The following is a 22,630-nucleotide window of genomic DNA, read 5'->3' on the forward strand; positions in this document are numbered from 1 at the left end:
GCACGGACGAGGAGGAGCGATGCTGTTTGAATACGTGCACCCACAAAGAGCGGGACTCAGGAGGAACACAGGCTCTCGCCCACCATCTCCCAGCGTCGCCCCCGCCTCTTTATCGCTCCACGGGGAGCTCTGCAGCGCCCTTGCCACCCAAGCGGGCACAGTCTAGCGTGATCACAACAGCAAAGTCACCCTGTCCCAGGAATGCGGTCCTACACGGTGACACCCCTTCTCTGGACCAACCAAGTTTGGACCCGAGACTCAGTGATGGGCAAGGTCGTAACTGAAGAGAGACGCCTGACCTCCAGCCTCTCCGATCACGCCTGTCTCTTTCGGATCTCCCAAGCCAGGCCACGATTCCTGCCAGCCCACGACTAGGTCCAGGGTCCCTGGGGTGGGGGGACCCTTAAAGAACGGACCATGGGTTTAGCCTGGCTTCACCCGCAGCATGATGCTTACAGACCACTGGCCCCCAGGAGACTGGATTTCCCTTCGCACAGCAGCAATATTTATCGCAGACGTCAGCAAAAGAAACATGGGACTCGGGATTTTTTTTTTTTTTTTTTTTTTTTTTTTTTTTAAGAAAAACGTATGGTCGAAACTTGCCCACCCAACTACTTTCCTGTTTTGGCTCTCCTGCCCAGTGGGCTACTTCCCAACCATTTGAGGTTCAGAGCAATCCCAAAAACCTGTGCAGCATTGGCACAAAGGTTGTGGCGCAGATGCCCACAGATGTGTAGGTGACGAACTTGTAAGGCACTTCGATCTCTAGTCTCCGCCTGGCCTCCTTGTTCCTGGTGACCACCTTGAACCACGAGTATAGCACTTGCAGCGAGAGATTCTGTACAAGCTGGCGGACCAGAAGGATCAGCACGATTCCCACGACGAATTTGGTCAGACCCAAAACTACCATGTCGGTGGTGAGCGGCGGGATGTTCTGAATGACAGGGAGGGACTCGGCGGGCGCGGACACGAGCTGGAAGAAGTGGTTGATCCAGAACCCTAAGGTCACGCCCGCCCCCGCGGCCAGAATGGTTGTGGTGTCCGCTCGGGTTGGGCTGTAGCAGTCGGACACGGGGTAGTTGTAACACAGGAAGAATGGCACCACGATGACACAGACGGGGAAGAGGGGGCTGGCCGAGTCCAGGCGATCGATAAGGGTCCAGGCGGGGTAGGTGAGGACAATGAGGACCGCGGTGACCAGGATGCCACCCAGCACATCCTGTGGGGAGGAGAGAAAAGAAGGGTGTAAGCCAGCGAGTGCTTCCCTGTGGACAGGTATCACTTGAGTCCAATCGGGTCCCTTTGACGCCGAAAGGACAATTTGCACATTGCTTTCCCTTACACTGCGGTAAAAAATGGGAAGTTGTATAAATTTGACCACAGGGAAAACCACGGCGCTATTCACGTTACGTATTTGCCAGTTTTTCTGTCCTTTGGAAAAAATGCTACGTGTTTTCTTAACGAACAGCCCGGACCGCTTTTTTCCTAGATCTTCTATTATTTGCATTTAATATTCTATCACAAGTATTGCCTTTAACCTCACAGAGGGGGGCGTCCTCCTTTCCTGGCAGCCTGGGGCTGGGGCTGCGGCTGGAGGAGGAAGTCAGGTGCTGGGGAGGCCCCTGCACACAGCAAGCTGCCCTTTGTCACCTCTAAGGTACATTTACGGGGGGTGGTTTAAGAAGAGACTTTGGACGTGCTCCGTCTTCTGAGACGGAATTTCCAACAGTGTGCAGACAACCTCAGCCAGTGGACGTTCCATGCTGCTCTTAACCAATCCTTCCTTTTGGGACATATTAGACTGTGGTCTTCTTTCTTTCTTCTGTTCCTCTCTTTCCCCTTCCTTATTATTATTTTTTTCCCCCTCTCTCAGTCCCTCCTTTCCTTCCCTCCTTAAATGCTTATTTAAAATAAAGGGGCGCCTGGGTGGCTCAGTCGATTATGCGTCCAACTTCAGCTCAGGTCACGATCTTGCCGTCTGTGAGTTCGACTCTGCTCATGCCTCTCTCTCTCTCTTTCTCTCAAAAGTGAAATAAAAACATAAAAAAAAAAATGTTAAATACTTTAACCCCTCAATGTCACCCATCGTCTCCTTCCCTTCACGTTCTCATTGCAAAATTCACCAGAAGGCAAAGTCTTACTGGAATTAATAGAGGCTCACATCAACTCAGAGAGTGAAGAACTTGCCGAGGTTTTGTGACAACGTTTCACAAGGATTTTTTTTTTTTTTTTTTGGAAGTTTACAGTTGAAAACTCAAAATTTTTCCCCGAGGCATCGGAAAATCTGGAAGGCACCAGAAAGTACTACAGAGGCATTACCGGAAATCTGAAAGCTGCTGAAAAGCAGAAGAACTAAAGATCCTTGTTTCCATCACCTAGAGTCAACCCTGTCTATGTACGGGGCGTGTGGCCTGCCGCTGTCTAGGATTCATTTTGACATCGAGTTCTCGGGAAGAGACGTTCTTTCTTCTTCTGAAGGCGGTACCCTGTGTTTATTCAGCGGCTCGTTAATGTTCAGCTTTTCTGAATGTTACCCTGCATCACGCTGGCTCTTCTGCGACCCCCAAGAAGTCTCTTTTCTCCATATCCTCCTCCTTCCGCATCCGAGACACGGGCATTTCCAGACTCCGTCTTCCAGCCTGATGTGTCTCCTCCCTCGGGGAGTATAACACACTGGCTTCCCCCCTCCAGCCTCCCCGTGGGGATCTCAGATCTGGGGTTTCAGGGGTCTCTCTCCAACGTGAGTCCTGCTTCTCTTGGCCCAATGCTGGACATTTTCACCCAGATGGACAGCCCCGCACACCAACTGGGCTAAAATAGAAACGACCAACAAGCAAAAAGAGACAGGAGCAAAGGAAATGAGTTTACAGAAAAGGAAATAGCACCTCTTAAGCACACAAAAACATACCTGAACCTATGAGTACGTGGAAATTAAACTGGGCAGAGGAGACATTAAAACTTATGTTCACCGAACAGTCACCACGTGAATGTTTATAGCGGTTCTGTTTATAATCCTCCCCCCCCCCCCAAAACTGCAAACAACCTCAAAGCCATTCACCGGGTGAACGCGTGCTACATTCATTGGCCAGGATGCTTCCGCGTGATAAAAAGTAACACACTCCTGATGCGTGCAACAGCTTGGAAGCAAATCTCCAGGGAATTCCAATTGGGGAAAAGCCGCTCTCCAAGGGTCACATGCCGCATGGTTCTATTTACGTGACATCCTCTAAAAGATACAACCCTAGTGACAGAGAACAGATCAGCGGCTGCCAGGGGGGAGGGGTGGGGGGAGGGTGTTTGGGGGGATAAAGAAACCGTTCCGTTTTGTGTGCATGGCCAACCCCAATCTGTACAGGTGTTAAAATCCATAGAGCCACATACCGAAAACAAAGGCAACTTTACTGTTACTACAAATCACATTTCAAGCCAAAAATTAAAAGGTGGTGGTGGTGGGTCCCCCCCCCCCCCCCCCCGTTGCTTTCACTAAATAACACAGTGGGGCGTCTGTGGCTGTGTGGAAAGCAACATCTGGACTCCTACAGGTTCCCGGCTTGTCCCTCCCTCCTCCCCCCACCCCCACCCAACCTGTGCTGGGAATGCTCCCCTCACCCCAGAAGTTTGAAAACGTTCTGCTGAGGAAGCAGTAGAAAGGAAAGGGGACTCCTGTCCGTGCGACTGTAGGAGTGCAAAATGGCACAACCCTTGTGGGGGAAGAAAGTTTTAATTTCACCTCTCTGACCCGCAGTCTCATTCTGGGACTTGGCCATAGGGATCCATCTGCCTCTAGCTGCAAAGAGGTGTGTATTTTTTTTTTTTAAACATTTTTTTTAATGTTTACTTATTTTGGGGAGACAGAGAGACAGAGTGCCAGCGGGGGAGGGACAGCGAGAGAGGGAGACACAGAATCCGAAACGGGCTCTGAGCTGTCCGCCCAGAGCCCGACGCGGGGCTCGAACCTACAAAGCGCAGGATTGTGACCTGGGCTGGAGTCAGGTGCTTAGCCGGCTGAGCCACCCAGGTGCCCCAAGAGGTGTGTATTTTCAAGTTGTCCAGTGTGGTAGTGTTGGCGATAACAGGAGGCTGGAAAAATGCCAAGTTCCACCTATAGGGACCGGTTAGATCGAACCACGGTCGAGCCACACGACGGAATACTCTGTCTCTATGAAATGGGTGAGGAGGTTCTGACATGGAACTTTTTTTTTTTTTTTTTAAAGTTTATTTATTTATTTATTTTGAGAGAGAGTGTGAGCTTGAGCCGGGGCGGGGTGGAGAGAAGGGGAGAGAAAAAGAATCCCAAGCAGGCTCCGCACCGTCAGCACAGAGCCCGACGTGGGGCTCGAACTCACGAACCTTGAGATCACGACCTGAGCCGAAATCTAGAGGCAGACGCTTGACTGGCTGAGCCACCCAGGAGCCCCTCTGACGCGGAATTTTTAAAACACAGGGCAGGCCAGTGTGCCTAACATGCTGCCATTTTCATTTTTAAAAAGATGGGAGAATATACAGCTAAGTTCTTCCCAGAATACGCAAACAGGTCCACTTAAATGGCGGGGGACACGGTGGGCAAGGAGACTTTTCACAGGACACCCTCGTGTGCCTTCTGAATTTTATTATCATGTAAACGTGCTGCCTCCTTAAAAAAATTCAAGTGAAATAATTCAGCGTCTCCTCTTCCAAACAGGATCTGCCTTTCAATTCCCAGATGGAGTGGGGATCCCAGGTGAGCCCAGCTGTGTCCTCCATGGGGATTTGGGCATACGTGGTAAACGGTGGTGGTGGGGGGGGGGGGGAGGGGGAGATGGCCTGCTAAGATGTCACCTTAGGACTGAGAGCATCTCGTCTGCGAGTCTTAAAGGAACACACAGTTCTGAGGCAAGGAGGAGACCCAGGTCCAATGAACTCAAACACCCCAAACAAGCCTTTACTCTCAGTGGGGAGAGAAGATTCTACCACTCAAATGATGTCCCGGCCAGCCCCACCAAAGTCCCATCTGCGTTCTGAAGGAGTCAGAGAGAATGAAGAGAGTCATTTTGCCTCAGTGTATAAAACACAGAGCTGAAGAAGGCTGTTTTGAGGTCCCTCTGGCAGAGGGCGCTCCAATGGGAAGAACCCATTCCTCCTCGTACCTGTTGGCCACAGTGCCCTTGGTGAGACCACCTGGCAGGATGAAGGCAGAGGGCCCGCCTCATTCACTCTGGCCCTTGGATCCATCTTGGGTATAGACCTGCGGAGCCTGGAAGGGCAGCTGAAGAGACGCTGGTGACAGGCAGACCAGTGGGGGAGGGGCCTGGTGGGGCAGGACTCAGCAGCCACAGCATCTCCTAGACGAGCTACGGGGCAGTGACCGCCGGTACCTGCGAGCTGCTGAGCCTGGAAGGCAAGGAGGCAGGACCAACCTGCTGACCTAGGCAGGGAGCAAGGGACACCATACTGTCTCACCCCAAGGAGGCGCTAGGGGGGCTCAGACTGGTTGGAGCGCCCCGGGGAGACTCCCTCTGAAACCCCAGAAATATTTTGTGGGGATATTTCTGTTCGGGGTGGGGACATACACAGGTGTGCAGGGTGTCGGAGGTTTGGAGTGATCTTGTGGGTGTTCGGGGAGATTCGCCCCAGTCTCCCTGGCCCCAGAAGCTCAGGGTCCTGTTGGCCACACTGAGCGCTCCCTCCCCTCGCTGCCCATAAGCTCCCATTGCCGTGTTCCGCGGAGTCCTCCCCCGGCACAAATCCCTGCTCCGGCTGTCACCACCCCGAGGTCAAACCTTCACGTCACCTCCTGCCTGCCACTCTCCCGACCGCCTTCCTGATGGCTTTCTTTTTTTTTTTTTTTTTTAATTTTTTTTAAACGTTTATTTATTTTTGAGACAGAGCATGAACAGGGGAGGGGCAGAGAGAGAGAGGGAGACACAGAATCGGAAGCAGGCTCCAGGCTCTGAGCCATCAGCCCAGAGCTCGATGCGGGGCTCGAACTCACGGACTGTGAGATCGTGACCTGAGCTGAATTTGGATGCTTAACCGACTGAGCCACCCAGGCGCCCCCTGATGGCTGTTTCAATAGCAAATGTTCTCCAGTGTTCTTGTGGAACATGAACACTTTGGAATCCCTGAGGAAGACTATTACAATACAGACGTCAGGAGCACCTGGGTGGCTCAGTTGGTCGAGGGCCAGACTTCAGCTCCGGGCACGATCTCATGGTTCGTGAGTTCGAGCCCCGGATTGGGCATTGCACTGAAAGTATGGAGCCTGCTTCGGAGCCTCTGTCTCCCTCTCCCTCTGCTCCTTCCCCCGCCGCCCCCCTCCCAGAAATAAACATTAAAAAAAAATTTTTAATGCAGATTTTATCAAATGCAGGGGATGCAAGTGTGGCCCAGGAGCCTGCATTTAACACCCGACACAATGCTGAGGTAAAAACTTGGAGAAATACTAGCCTCCGGACTGAGCGCCAGAGTCTATGTGCCATGGGTTTGATCGGTCTACCATTCTCGGGGGTTCCCTCACTGCTTTCCCATTTGAACTCTCCATTACGGTCAGAGGCGGCTGCTCGCTTTCGCCAAACACGCCCAGTGCAATCGATTCCCTCTAGCTTTTTGCATTCCCTTTATCTACAGCACACTTGAACCACGTCTCTGCAGACCATGTCAGTTCATCTAAGGCTCGGCTCAAAAGCCACTTCCTTTCCCAAATATCTTCATGTGTCACCACCGTTGGAAATAACCCTCCCTGAATTGAATGTGAAGGCCCTTGCTTCAAATCACTCCCGAAGCCCTTCCTTCATATTGCCTTTGCTGCGGCCATATGTCTGCACACTCTTCCCCTGAGTTGATTAAAAGATGCCGATCAGCAAGGTTCTCTTAGGTCTCCAGACTTCGAGCATAGAGCCTGGCCTATAGCACATGCGGGCCCTTCTCTTCTCCTGAATGTCCAAAATCATTAATACCCACTGTTGCAACACATAAAAGAAAACGTGCCTGCCTGCCTGCCTTCTGTCTTTTTCTGTAACTGCAGTTACCAAATTCCCAGACATCTGGTTGGAATATTCTTCACAAATGAATTCTGTTCGTCTCCAATGCTTCAGGAAGAGTGGACTCTCTTGGTTCACAGCCCTAGCGTTTGAGGCAACGGTAATCTCAGCCAACGTGGCTGCTGGCATAGAGGTTTCTCCCTGCTAGCCAACACAGTTGGATTTTCTGCCATAAAAGGTGATGTTGTAATAACGACGGTTTGTTATTTTTATAAGGAAAATACTTGAACCATCGCTTATGAGCTTTCTAATTCAGGGCTCTAAATCTCTAGTAATAAAATTATCCTAAACAGCTTCTAAAAATAAGGACTGTAACGCTTGAAAATTCAGGAACAACTTTTTGTGTTAATTTTTCCGAGCTACTCAGTTCGCAGAAACTATAGAAACTGACAAAAATCTCCATGTCAGAATTGGATCTGCTGTTTTGATTCTGGAAAATTCTAAACGAGCAGGTGATTTCTTTGGAACCTCTGCTGTTTGGCACAGCACATGGGGCTAGAGAGAAAACAGTTCCCAGGTCTCTGGAAAGGCGAAGACGGGCTGTGGGCAGGGGTCAGTGCCGAGGGCACAAGGGCAGAGGTGGGGAGCCAGGAGCCAGGAGCCAGGAGCCAGGAGCCAGGAGCCAGCTCTGGGACAAAGCTGTCCCGAGCAGGTGGATCTGACAGGCAGGGCAGAGAGAAGAGAGGGAAGGGCGCAGGTGACTTACAGGGAGATGTGACTGGCACGGGAGATCAGGAAAAGAGCTGGTGACAAAGCATGGGAGGGAAGGACATGAGGGCAAAAATGGCAGAATAGACGTTCCTTACTTTGCAAAAAAAAAAAAAAAAAAAAAAAAATCCCCACCAAACGTCTTTCCATAGAACATATATAATTAGACTAGAAACTGCACAACAAATACACAATTCACTGCCTTGCCCCAATTATTCCACTCCTAGGAAGTTATTCTAAAAAGAATCCAAAGAAAATAATAAAGCCGTTCACAAAGATCCACGTATAGGGATGATTCTCATTGGATCGGTTCAATTCACAACCAATCAAGTCAACTAAGTAACACATGCCCCACCGTAGAACAATCCGAAAATAGAAATAAGCAAACATAGCACAAGGACTGGGGCATACATTGTAACAATAAAGAATCGGGGAAAGAGGCAAATCAAGCATGCTGTATTAAGACAAAAACATGTACTGCTTTCTTATTTAATAACCTAGCATGAACATTTTACATTTGAGAAGATACACTTAGGAGCCGTATTTTTTATGGTTTCAAAGCACCCGTAAGTGAGATAATATCAAGCAGGATACAAACTTTCCATAAAGGATGTCCTAGATTTATATAAATATATACTTGCATGGATGGATAAAATGTCAGAAGGGATCAACTAAAATGTTAAAAGTAGTTTTTTTTTTTTCCTATTTGCATGTCACAGATGATGATTATCTTCTCCACGCTTTGTGGTATTTTGTAAATTTTCTAGTCAACACCTATCATTTTAATATAGTGAAAAAGTAATCCAGGTGAAGAAATCAGGATGTTAAAATGAGAATGTGTCAACACAGCTGAAAAGAAAAAATACTTAACTGATGCTTATAAATTTTCACATCACGCCAAAAAAATGAAACCCCCCACGCATCTATAGGACGCTCAACGTATCATTCCCCCACGACGTAAGTAACATTTAAAATAAAGGCACATAAGCTCCATGGCCAGGATTGTTTGAATCCGAGCACATTGTTTGAAAATATAATAAATCTTTAATTTACCATCCTGGGTTTAAGCAAAACCTTTCAAATTACTTGGGAAAAAAAAAATTACAGGGGACTACCATTTTCCAAAGTTACAATGCAGAAAGATGATTTTTGTCCCTATTCTCATTTTCACTTATAAAACTGAGTATTTAGATAAAAGCTTGAGCTTTATTGTGTCTCATTACAGAAAACGATGATAAAGACAGGCAATCTGGAATGTTCAGGAAAGAATGCTAATCAAGCTAGCCCAAGCATCGGGGCGAACTTCAGTGAGTGCTTATAGAAAACACATAAAAATCGTGTTTTTATTCTTAGCCAAAGGGAAACACGCCTCCTGGTGAACATCTCTAGATATTTCAGCCACAGGCCCCAACCCTGAGAACTGCCGGCGTTTGTGAATTCGGACCCTACATGTCATTCCCATATGCAGCTCACTGGGCCAAATTCACATTCTATCTCCAAACATCTTCGCTGAAGAATGCTATTGAGCAGACCAACACAACACAAGGTTAGCTAACTAGAAAGAAGTGGGGAGAACAAACCCATTCATTCAATTGTTAGGAAAGAATGCATTCAGATCTTGGAACCATTTATGCCGAGGGGTCCGGGATTCTGGCATCTTCCCCTCCGCCAGGTCCCCCGCAGAGAATGTGAAGGGCCCTCTCTGCCCTTGGCCGCCTTCACAGAGCGAGCTGAAGCCAGGCGCAGAGTAAAAGCCAAGACCTATTTCTTTGTACGTGCAGTGAATGCTCTCAATGCGAGCAGACCCTGACATGAAAAACAAACTAGAAAAAAAAAAAAAAAATCCCAAGCTCCTACAAATCTTCTAGCAAATAACTTTCAGTGACAGATCAAGGTTTCCTAGTTAACGCCCTCGGAATACTCGCTCGTTGCCCCGCTAGCCCACAGTTAATTCAATTTCTGAGAATAATGTCGATGAGATTCAGTAAAAGCCAAATGGAAAGAGGGAGGCAACACTGTTCATGGATATGAATATGATTACAGAGAGAAACCTGCATGTTATGTGATTAGCATACGTATAGAGGAGAAAGAAGGAATGCGTAAGTTGAAAAATATTAATTTCCTACTGAAACCCACCACTGTTCACAGGGACCAAGCAAAAGCAGATTTACCTTGCCACACGGTATGAGCAGAAGCAGTAGAATGTCCTGAAATTCACGGCTCTTTGAATGGGGGGGGGGGGGGGAACTCTGTCACTGATGCCCCTCCCTGCCGTGTCATGACTGTTGTCTGCACCACCTGATACCCAAGCACAAATCTAGGACTAAGGATCATGAGGCATGGAAATCTATGGCCATAAAGAGAAAGCCTGGAAAAAGACGTCTTAAGTTTTTTCTCAGTTCGTTTTAAAAGTTTATTTATTTGAGAAAGAAAGAGAGGGCACGGAAGTGGGGTGAGGGCAGAGAGAGAGGGAATCCCAAGCAGCACAGAGCCCAACGACAGGGCTTGAACTCACGAATCGTGAGATCAAGACCTGAGCCGAAATCAAGAGTCAGATGCTCCACCCACTGAGCCACCCGGGGGGGCCCCCAGGAGGACTTTTTGAATACTCACTAAGCTCAGGAGTCACTGATGAGGGAGAAGAAAGTATGCCAGCTTTCGCCTTCTGCAATTTAAAAATAAACGCTCACTTTCCAAGTGAGCACATCTAAACCTCCATTAGAAATTATGTTGACATTTTTAACAGAAAATGGTTTTCTGTAAGTGTGTTAAGAAAAGTTACATAAAACTTGGACATGAGGCAAAAAAAATAACCTTTTGAGAGAGAGAGAGAAAGAGAGAGAGAGCACAAGAGAGCGAGGGGTAGAGAGAGAGGGAGAATCCCACAGGGGGGCAGAGAGAGAGAGAGAAGTGGGGCTTACCCAGGGCTCGTGTTTTTTTTTTTTTTTTTTTTTTTTTTAACCTGAAGCAGGGCTCATGTTCACCCAAAGTGGGACTTGAACTCAAGAACTGTGAGATCATGACCTGAGCCGAAGTCAGATGCTTAATGACTGAGCCACCCAGGCTGCCAAAAATAAACTCACTTCAATGTCATATGGGGGAAAAGGCCATCTAAGGATTACAGAAGAACAGTGCCCTGTTCACTACTGATTAGAGGTCTCAGACTTCACGGAGTGACAGGCGAGTTGACAGATTTTCATTTGGCAGAGGTGCAAAAGATTTCCGTCCAGCGGAAATGATTACCCCAAAGGTTACAGTTTGTTACTCTGTAGGATAGTAACCAGTTTTGTACATAACCCAGCAGTCTCCAAGTAATACTTACTAAATTGTAAGTACTTAGTTCCTTATACCTTGCTGGCTCCATCATTAATTAATCAGTTGAATAAAATCTTTGACTCAGTTTATATGTGGGCAAGAGTTATGATTTTCCCATTTAAAAATTATCGTCTAGCAAGTAATTATTTCAATGGTTATTCCTGTGACTAATTATCTTGGATGATTGAATATGTACATTCCATATAACAACAAACAACAATGGTTTTCTTGTTTTACGTTGTATATTCACTGCTTCGCTAAACAAGCGAACAGGGCAGGTGTTAATTTTTTTTTTTAACGTTTATTTATTTTTGGGACAGAGAGAGACAGAGCATGAACAGGGGAGGGGCAGAGAGAGAGGGAGACACAGAATCTGAAACGGGCTCCAGGCTCTGAGCGGTCAGCACAGAGCCCGACGCAGGGCTCGAACTCACGGATCTCACGTGAGATCTCACGTGAGATCATGACCTGAGCCGAAGTCAGACCCTTAACCAACCGAGCCACCCAGGCGCCCCCAGGTGTTAATGTTTCTTAATGTGATGACACTATAAGATACTACTGCATGCTTTTTACAATATCAATATTAACTAGAAATATATTTAGGTATATGTGTCTAAACTTTAGTCCATATACAGCATGAGTTAGGAAATAATCATCTGCTTGTCTTGGCTTCACAGAATCGAACAAGTCCCAACAGTAGACCTTCGTGAAACAGACAGAATTTCCCCACCCATAATTCGCATTAATATGAACAGCTCTAACTATGATGAATCACAAGGCTAGGCGGGTCAACAGGATTATGACATTAGATCAAACAAGCTTCGAGACAGGTTATAACATCATCTTTGACAACTGCTAAGCAGCTTGTAAGAATGAAACTATAGGGAAGGACCATCTGCTTCAAGACACAAAAGGCACTGTCAAACATTTAAGCGATTTTTCTCCAATCTGGGTGGGCAGAGGGGCCCCTGAGCAAGAAGAGAACAGAAGAAAGTCATGTTCAATGCAATAGAATTGAACAGGCCCATGCAGGTTGAAATTTAATTGGCGTTGTCCCCATATTTGCTGGGAGATTGTGTGTAGGGTGTTTCGGTGCTTTTCAAATCGTATCTTGCATTAGAACCTGCTGGGAAGCTTCCTAAAAGTCAGGTTCTGATTCAGTGGGTCCAGGTGGGGCTGGAGAGTCTGCATTTCTTTCTTTCCTTCCTTCCTTTTTCTTTCTTTCTTTCTTTTGCTTTCTTTTTCTTTCTCTTTCTTTCTTTCTCTCTAGTTTATTTGAGAGAGACAGAGAGAACGAACAAGCAGGGGGAGGGGCAGAGATAGGGAAGGGGCAGAGAGAGAGGAGGGGCAGAGAGAGAGGAGGGGCAGAGAGAGGGGGACAGAGGATCCAGAGCGGGCTCTGTGCTGACAGCAGCGAGCCTGATGCGGGGCTCGAACTCATGAACCATGAGATCATGACCTGAGTCAAAATCAAGAGTCAGGTGCCTAACTGACTGAGCCACCCAGGCACCCCGAGAGTCTGCGTTTCTAACAAGCTCCCAGGTGATGCTGAGGCTGCTGGTCAGGGGACTACAATATGAATGCCCAATACCATCTCACCCTGCTAAAAACCCCTGAGGCCAGCATGGGCTTTTCATGGTGAATGTAGCAGGTCAGAGCTTCTGGAGTGCTTTTTTGAAATATGCAGAAGAGTACGATTTCAGAATCATAGGAGTACCACACAAAGGTGAGACTACAGCTTTTGAAAGTCCTAAGGTGATAGTCTGATGTAGAAACTCTTGTGTGTAGAACCAGATACAAGAGAAAGATCTGAAGATTCTTTGTTGACCTAGTGCTCATATTTAGAGGAAAAGTAAATCTGTGCCAGTCCTTTGTCACCGACCTTAGGAAATGCTGGCCTGAACCCTTGAGTCCTGGCTCCCTGTGCAAAATAGAACTTCTGGAGGGCACGGTCTGTGGCCCTTGCATCCCAGTAGGAACTGGAGATTACGAGAGACTTGAAAAATATCGGTCTTGCTTTGCAGACCGTCCTAGTGATGTCAAATACAGTCATGTGGTATCCTTGATGAGGCTGGACAATCTCAATTACAGGATTATCGCTTCCTTGCCACTAAGTGTATGCCAAGTGAGAAGGCGAAACTATGTAGCTTTATTAAATGGAGAAGTGAGATCCAGGATACAATGAGGCATAAGATTGCGGTACACGGGTGATCCTTTGCACAAGCGTGGCGAGAGCTCAGAGGTATGGCATGGAAACCAAATTGTGCCATCAATCAATGCGTATGAAATAATTTTGTGGAGGCTTCGGTTTTTTTTTTTTAAAAGAATCAAATAAATTGCAGCACTTACAGGAAGCCTTGTGTGCATTTATGAATATGATACATGAGGGGCACCCAGGTGGCTCTGTCGGTTAAACATCTGACTTCAACTCAGGTCATGATCGCACAGTTCACGGGTTCAAGTCGCGCATCGGGCTCTGTGCTAACAGCTCAGAGCCGGGAGCCTGCTTCGGATTCTGTGTCTCCCTCTCTCTTTGCCCCTCTCCAGCTTGCACTCTATCTCTCAAAAATGAATAAACGTTAAAAAAAAAAAAAAAGAAATATGATACATGAAGTATTCACTTCCTTTCTGAATTGAGCATGTTTTAAGGAACATTCCCACGGACATACATAAACACAGACCTCAACAGCATTTTGAGATTAAAATTAAATTCTGGACCTTATGTTGACTTTCAGAGCATAGGATTCAAGGCAGCCCCTTTACTCCTGTGCATCTGTCTGCTGTGGCCCTGTTCACGTTCATGTCCCAGAAGGACATACTTTGTTAATAAGACCAGTTCTCAGGCAGTTTGACAGCTGCAATGGATAAACAGTCCCTTTGCCCTTTGCGGCCAGTGAAATAAATGCTATTCTTCTCTAAGGGCAACCTGAGCCAGCACAGCTCTAAACTCTTCGAGGTGAGTTTCACCTTCTGAAACAGCACCACAGAGAAGGGATGGATGGATATGAATTCTGTTGAGAACTCAGTTCCCTTTCTCAGTCAGATTTGGGAGGTGGGATTATACCAACTAAGGGGAATTTTTCTAGTCAACGGTTTGCCAATTTAATTGAGGCCCAAACAATAAAAGGACGCAGGAAGTAAGCCCTTTGAAACTCATGTATTGGTTTTATTGCCAAAATTAAGTGTTGTTTCTTTAAAAAAAAAAAAAAGGTGGGGGGCAGACAGTGCAAGAAAGAAACACTAAGACATGCAAATTCCCAAAGAAGAGTTAACATTCATGACAATAAAGTCTAAAATCTTCCTTCTGGGAAATCCTCAATCCTCATGTAAATAATAATAGAGCTCAAATATTTAGTAATTCATCCATCATGATTCAGCAGCCATCATGTGCTTTTATTTTCAACTGACTATTACATACCAAGCAATATATGAGGATAGAGGAAGAGTAAGATACAGTCTCTGTCCATTAAACAGAAATAGCTTTATTGTTTTTCTCAAAAACAAGTCAGGCTCATTATTAAAAATGCATTGCAGGGGACTCTATCCATAACCACCCCCTGACACGCACAATTTCATAACTAATGGCACCATAGACTATAAGCTGTTCTGTAACCTGCATTTTTCATCGACAATATGCCATCCAGATCTTTTCATGATTACAGAACTGCATTACTTTAATGGCTATAAAACATTCCACTCTATGGAAATACTATACTTAACTAGATCTGATTGATGAACATTTAGCATGTTCTTGTTGTGTGCTATTAAATGCATTATTAAACATCCTGGAGGGTTAGGACAGAGTGGTAATTAAAAGCACAATTTTGAAGTTGGACTGCCTGGTTTTCAATCTCAATCCAATCTCTTATCAACTACAGGGCCTTGGTCAGGTTATTTGACCTCTCTTGCTTCCTCTGTAAGCCTGGGAAAACAATAGCACCCCCCCCCCCCCACCTTGTAGGGTTGCTATGAGATAGTTAATATATGCAAAGCACTTAGAATGGTGCCCAGCAGATCATAAGAGCTTTATAAATGTTTTCTATTATTATCACTATTTTCACTTTTACATGTGTGCGATTATACGCTTTAGAGTAAACTAAAATTGGGATAGAAGCCCAGAATACTAAGAATGTGCACTTTAGACAGCCATATATTCTGCAAAATGCCCTCCAAAAGCCTATACCAATGGATTATCCATATCTTAAAAAATAGTCATCCTGGCTTGACAAATATGAAATCTGGAAACTCACTGTTATCTGATCAAGCTGGTTACACTGACTTAGTACACACTGTCGGCAGGTAGAAATGGCAAAAATCCAGTCAGGGATACTGAAGGAAAGGACACAAAGAATTCTATACCTAGCAAAAATATCCTCCAAAACCAAAAGTGAAATAAAGCCATTCTCCCCACCCTCCACCTCCCGCCTCCAAAAAAAAGAAAACAAAACCCAAAACCAAGAGAATTCACTGCCAGCATAACCATGCTAAAAGAAACACTGAATAGACTAATTTAGGCAGAAAGAATTGAGATGCCAGATGGAAGAATAGAACTGCAGGAAGGAATGAAGAATGGAAAAGATAAACATGTGGATAAGCCTAAATGTATGTTAATTATAAAACAATAAAAATAAGTTATTGTGGGCTTTAAATATATGTAGAATTGAATTTCATTTAATGGCTCACTATTCCCAGGGAATGGTAAAGGTACTAATTTGCATTTGACTCACAAATCAAGGCTGCATGTTATAATCTCTTGGGTAAACACTAAATGATCTGTAAAGGCTTTTTTTTTATTAAAGTTTTTTTTTTTAATGTTTATTTTGAGAAAAAGAAAGAACATAAGCAGGGGATGGGGCAGTGAGAGAGGAAGACACAGAATCTGAAGAGGGCTCCAGGCTCTGAGCTGTCAGCACAGAGCCTGAAGTAGGGCTCGAACTCACGAACCACGAAATCACCACCTAAGCTGAAGTTGGATGTTTAACCGACTGAGCCACCCAGGAATCCCAGGACTCTTTTTTTTAAAACTTCTTTTAAAAATATTTATTTTTGAGAGAGAGAGAGAGAGAGAGAGAGAGAGAGAGAGAGAAAGAACGAGCAGGGGAGGGGCAGAGACAGAGGGAGACACAGAATCTGAAGCAGGTTCCAGGCTCTGAGCTGTCAGCACAGAGCCCGACGTGGGGAAATCATGACCTGAGCTGAAGTCGGACCTTTAACCGACTGAGCCACCCAGGCGCCCCGGAAAGACTTTCTAACAAGCTAATAGAGGATCAAAAATAGGAGAGTTAAAATACTTGAACATCGGAGGACTTTTACCACCTGACTTCAAGACTTATTACAAAGCTAAAGTAAATAAGGGGGTGGTATTAGCATCAAGACAAATAGGCAAGAGAGTGGAGAGTATATACATAGAGAGTATCACAGTCACTTGATTTATGACCAAGTTGATGCTTCAGCGAATGGAAAAAGGATAATCCCTATAAACGGTGCCGAGCATATCTGGTATCCCTACAGAGCAAAGATGAATCCAAATCAATTCCAAGCAGACTGTAGATCTAAATTAGAAAAGCCAAATACTAAATCTTCTCAAACATAAGAGAGTATCTTCATGACCTTATGGTAGGCAAAAGTATCTTAAGCAGGACACAGAAAATTACAAACATAAGTGTGATAATTGGACTAGGTTAAAATTAAGAACCTCTCTTTCCCTAAAGACACCAATAGAGTAAAAAGGCAAGCCATCAGATGGGAAAAGAAATTTGCCATGCTGTACAGATTATCTGACCAGTTGGTCACCAATAGAGACAAGCAACCCAGTAAAAACAACAACAACAACAACAACAAAGGTCAAAAGAAAAACAGGCACTCCACTAAAGAGGATATATAAATGGCCAATAAACATATGAAAAGGGACTGAATGTGATTATTCATCAGAGAAATCAAAATAAAAGCACAATGGGCTACTGTTAGATACCCACGGGCATAACTACAATGAAAATGGTCGACATCAGGCGGGTGGGCAGAGATGCGGAGAACTGGAAATCTCATATACCACCAGTAGGGGGTGGAAATTGGTATAATTCTTCAGGAGACACAACAGTATATCCTAAAGCTGAACACTCCTTATGACCTAGCAATTTTACTTGTGCGTTCGCACCCAATGTGAAAATGTACGTATTTGCTCTAAAAGCCACGCAAAAGGGAGTTCAGAGTAGCATTATTTACAATAACCTCCAACTGGAAACAATCCAAAATATCCATCCTTAATAGGAGGGATAGAGTGTGATATGGGCATACATTCTAATACTCTACGTCAGTAAACATGAACGGACTAAAGCTCTATATGACAACATGGGTGAATATCACAAAGAAAATGGTGAGTAAAAGAGGCCCAAGGCAGAAGCGTACATAACACAGAATTCCATTTATCGGGTGTTCCGCTAAGGGATGGTGTCAGAGAACTGGGGTGTGGGTACCTTGAGGGAGGTGCGGTGTAGCGGGCCTGGGGGTACCGATGTTAAATGTGTACGATTCTTCTTTTCTAAGAGGGTACATCTGCCTTCTGGAGAAGGTGAATAGTGTATAAGTTTACTGAACAAAACCGAATGCTCCTTATGATTGAATTTGATTCAGAAATGGCTCCATTCTCGGGTTTCAGTGGTTAGTTGAGAATCACAACAAATCACTCCACTTCTCCGCCCTGGGACAAACTAGTTACAATTTACAAAGTTGCAAGGGGGATAAGGTGCAAGTTCATGCCAATATTTTCTGGAATGCCAATATTTTGTGGAATATTTTCACAGCTGCAGTGAGCATCATGGTCGAAGTTTGCATATATATATATATTTTCCCAAGGGGCCAAAGAAGCTCTTTTAAAAATGTGTAAATACACGGGAAGGTCTGATTCCTTTTCCAAAAGTTGTTCGGACAGATTTTGAAGCCAGTGCATTTTCTGTTAAGAGAGGCGTACAATTATAAGCTTAGAGAAAAACATCACCCTTCCGTGAAACCGTAACACGCTGTATACTCCAAAAAGCAAGAACCTAATGAAAGAAAGAAACCTCCGGACACTGGGCTTCCATGGAAGGTTCAATCCAATCTCTTATTCTTATGTTACTAGTAACTGGAACTCACCTAAAACACAGATGCAACCCAGTAGTGCTGGATCTCAAAGCTGTGCTCTGTCCCTGGACGTGGCTGTTTTTATTCACGTAAGCAAAAGTGAATGCATTGTCAATACAATTCTAGACTTCGAGCATTTGCCCGAGTTCCCTCTCCCACAGTCTGAGAGATAAGGGCACTCTGGGGACGTTCTCACTGAGGTAGACTACCTGCTTCCCTCTGGCCACCTTGCCCATCTGACTCCACCGTGAGGGACCATCTCTGTAGCTGCTGGCCTCGTCCACTTGGGCTCGGCTGGCCAGCCATTAGCCTCAAATAGTTCCCTGGCCTTCCTCCCCAGGCAGGCTAATTGCCACTTAATGGTCACATTCCCTCAGGTCTGACCACACACCAGACTAGAACAGTTTCGTAGGCCAACCGGTTTCTACCGCCGCAGGAAGGATACAAGTGGCTTCTGGTCGGAGGCGAACCGGCCCAGTACTGGTCTGTGTCTGCTTCAGTCCTTTAAATTTTGGGGTCCTGCCCTGCAGGACCGCTGGCCTCTGGGTGATGCTAGTGCTTTGACCAACTTCTGCCTTTGCCTAGCTTCTGCGGGCTGCATTCGAGGCTCAGTCTGACTCCCCTCCGGGATCCAGAGCCCTCCTGTGGGCCCCCTCAACTCACACTTGCAGAACAGATGGAAAACCGGGCCCCAACTGTGGCTTTTTGGACAGGGTGGAGAAAGGAAATAAAAAATTAATTTGCCTGTGCTGATGGCTAGGAATACCTACCACAAGCAGTTCTTACTGGAAATGCCCTAATTTTAGTTTGATTAATACAAAAACATAACAATGTCTTCAGTTTCCCATTATATCACCCTAACAAATGGCTGTGTGGACTTCTATAGTGGTTAACTAATAACGATTTAGTCTTTACAAAACCCACAACAGCTTTAAAAACAAGAGAGGATGAATGCTTTACCATGAGTACTTATTACTTTTGAAACCAGAAACAATTCTCTATTTTCATAAAAGGGTAAAAGTACGTCTCTTCAAGGTAAAGAAAACAACAATATGCATAATAACATAGTGCTCCAAAACACAACGAAATTCCCTTTTTATCTCAGTAACGAACTTATCCTACAACAGAAAGTAAGGCTTGGTTGGGTATAATTTATATTATAATTAGCTTTCTTTTCCATATTAAGAAAGGCAGTTTGAAGTACGCTTTTTTTTTTTTTTAAAGTAGTTTCAAAGAACTTGAAGAAAAAAAAAACAAACCACCAAAAATGCTCTAGTCCAAAGCCAGGATACAGTTTTGTATGCGCTGCAGATAATTTAATATTTGAGAAGCCTTTTCAACCTTCTCCAACTGCAACCAAAACTAAAGCAGTACTTAGAGGAACGAAAGAAATGAGTAAGCAAATAAAACCCAATATCTATATAATTATCCACACATCAAACAATTCAGGGACAATAAAATAGAAGAGCATTTCAGCTCATTCAAGTTCAAAATAACGGAACAACCATTCACGAATCTCACAACAACAACAAACCTTGTGGCTAATTTTACTGTTAACATATTGGGGATGATCGCCTTATCAGTCAAAAGACTTAAAATCAATTCTGTACAAGTTGATTAATTTCAGGCATCGAAAACGGAGTATGATCGACCTTCTTGATTTGCTCTCATCCTCCTTTCCCCACATAAACAAGTATAATGTCCAGTTTTGAGTCCTTGAAAGAGCAGGAAGATGCAATGGTGTCAATGTAGAAAGGGTACCCCTGGGTACCTCTTCTGAGGACAGATCCATTTCATTTTGGAGAAGTGCCCCTCCTACAGGCCAACCCTAATCCTAACCCTGACCATCACCGTCTATCACAGCCCTTGCTCACACACGCTGGCTCCCCACCCAGCTGGACCAACCACCATCTCTGGAACCCTCCAAAAACATTTAACGCAGCAATGGGCTCATTGTCCGGGCCAGGCCATTAGACACTTTCCGGAAATTCTCCCCACTGCAATCCTTTCAGGAATAAAACAAAGAAGTTAAGCCCAGAGCTCCTTGGGTCTAGCCTCAGAGAGAAGACAGCCCAAGAATATGAACCCACCATGTGAAGAGATGTGCAGAGAAGCTTAGGAAAGCATAGGGAGACTTCCGACAAAGATCTAGACCTCAGGTCCCATCCTCCCAAGGGCTACCTGTACCTCTACCCTTCCTACAGTGTGTTTATAAAAGCCAATACATTTTCAAGGATGCCTGGGTGGCTCAGGTGGTTAATTGTCTGTCTCTTGGTTTTGGTTCAGGCCATGATCTCACAGTCGTGAGATCGAGCCCTGCATCAGGCTCTGCACTGGCAATGGAGCCTGCTTGGGATTCTCTCTCTCCTTCTCTCTCTCTTCCACTTCCCTGCTCACACTCTCTCCCTCTCTCTCCCTTGCTCTCTCTCCCAAAATAAATAAATAAATTTAAAAGGAAACAACAACGACTTTTCCTTTAAGCTTAAGTGAGTTTGAGTTAGTGTCTATTCTTTGCCCTCAAGGAGTCCTGACTCGCACAGATGGTAACCACTTGGGTTTGGGCATTCTCAGGAGTGAGAACTTTCTAGCCCCTGTTTTCAGGGCACTGCCTTTGTTAGCCCACAGGGGTGGCTTCTGGGGTCTGGTTTCTACTCTGGGTCCCATTCCCCTCACTGAGGCTCACTGGCCCAAGGGTAGCACCCAGGGCAATCAAGCTTTCATCGCTGGAAATTAAGATTTCTGACGTGAGAGAGAGGTTGTGGGGTTCTTTGAACAGTGGCACTCTAGTGGGGGAGGAAGGCGCTCTCAGACGCCCTGGTTCTATCCTTCTGGAGGCTTAGATGCTCAACCCTGAGTTCCATGAGCTGAGTTCCATGAGCTGTCCCAGTCCTTCCAATGCATTCTGCCCTCTCTTCCTTTATTTCCCTCTGCAGCTGGCTACAATTGGTTTACTCTTCAAACCAAGAGAACGTGAGATCACACACACACACACACACGTTTCTGTAAATCGTTGGTTAGGACACCTTTCCCTATGGGAAATGTAAGACTTCAATAAAAATCAGCTGGAGCAACGATGAACTTTTTACCTTGACCAAGCCGAGAGGTAGTGTGGCCCCAGCGGCGGTTCATCAGCGGCTCAAGGATGTCATCAAGGCCACCGTGTTCTACCCCCGTGTTTTGCCACGAACAGTACCGACTTCTCTCCGAGGTCGATTCCCCTAGAGCTCACAGATGGCTTCAGCTTACAGCTGCGGCCACCTGTGGCATTATCCCCATCCAGCAGGAGATGGAGACACTTCCCCGTGCACGGGACTGCATAATCAGATACGGAAATAAGATTCTAGCAGTGGTGTGAGTCAGAATTCATTCAGCTTGGTGACCACCCGAGGAGTGTGGGAAGGCAGGAGCCAGGGCGGTGCCCAACTTTCTCACTGAGACATCTTGGCAGATGAGACACCCATCTCTGAGGTGGGACCAGAGCTGGTTTGGCAGGATGGTGACACCACGCGTAGGTTCACTCAGGCCTGCCCAGGAGTCAGCCGGAGCCTGTCCCCGAAGCCTTGACATCAGAGAGCAAACCACTCACCCCCTGACACGCAGTGGTTTCTTCAGGGGCAAGATAAATACATTTCCACGCTGCTTGAATTGCTTCCCCTTCGTGTGCAGACGGCCATTTGCATCAAGCCATCAGCTACTTGCCTGACTTACGAGCTGGGCACGTCCCGGTCGCGGGCGATGAGAGCAGTTCACGACGTGGACGTGGCGGGTGCTTGCACAGGCTCTCTCTCCACCTGCCTTCCACCTTCCAGCTCCTTCCGTGCTCACAGCCAGTTCTGGAGGACAGTTAGTCTAATCAATGGCTCTCAACCCTGGCTGCACATTAAAATCAACTGAGGAGCTCTGAAAAAATACCAATGCTTAGGGTGTGTGTGTGTGTGTGTGTGTGTGTGTGTGTGTGTGTGTGTTGTCTCCATTCTTTAGGTATTGTGGATAACGCCGCTGCTATGCATGTGGGTGTCCAAATACCCCCCGGGGGAGATTTTAAAAAAGCTTTCCCCGGGATGTGACTATGCAGTCACTGAGAACCATTAGTGCGAGGCAGTCCCCGGTGGCTGCAAGGGGTCCAGGAGGGAGGCCCGGCCCAGCTGCTCCACGCGAAGTACAGTACTTGTCACACCAAGGCGTCAGCAGCTCGCACATCTGTCACCATCAACACGCAGAGACTCGGGAGGGCGAGGTAGGGTTTGTTTCCGTGTGTATCTCGCAGATCTGGCTCCCAGCCCGGCACCTGCAGTCAACTATGCAGCTGCTGCTGAGTGACAAAGACTTGCCAATCCGTAATTTAACTCGATCCTGCGATTAAAAGGAACTGTTCCCTCCTGCTACTAGGAATTACGTACCGTCACACCCTGGCCTGGGCCTGCGTCCGGCTCTAAGATCTTTATGAAATAAAATTCCACGTGTGGGAG

The 22,630-nt window shown here is 46.0% G+C and overlaps 1 protein-coding gene across 4 annotated transcripts in view; it reads right to left on the bottom strand.

The window, feature by feature from the left end:
- Nucleotides 1-549: 549 nt before the first annotated feature.
- Nucleotides 550-22,630, bottom strand: part of SGPP2 (sphingosine-1-phosphate phosphatase 2) — a 107,883-nt gene continuing 85,802 nt past the window's right edge. For all 4 annotated transcript variants that reach the window (XM_060623834.3, XM_060623836.3, XM_060623835.3 and 1 more), the window contains one exon: nt 550-1,219. In XM_060623834.3, coding sequence (XP_060479817.1) covers nt 668-1,219 — 552 coding nt within the window. In that variant the 3' untranslated portion in view covers nt 550-667. The remainder of the gene's footprint in view (nt 1,220-22,630) is intronic.

This window comes from Panthera onca, chromosome C1 (genome assembly GCF_046562875.1).
Source record: "Panthera onca isolate mPanOnc1 chromosome C1, mPanOnc1 haplotype 2, whole genome shotgun sequence".
Lineage (NCBI taxonomy): Eukaryota > Metazoa > Chordata > Mammalia > Carnivora > Felidae > Panthera > Panthera onca.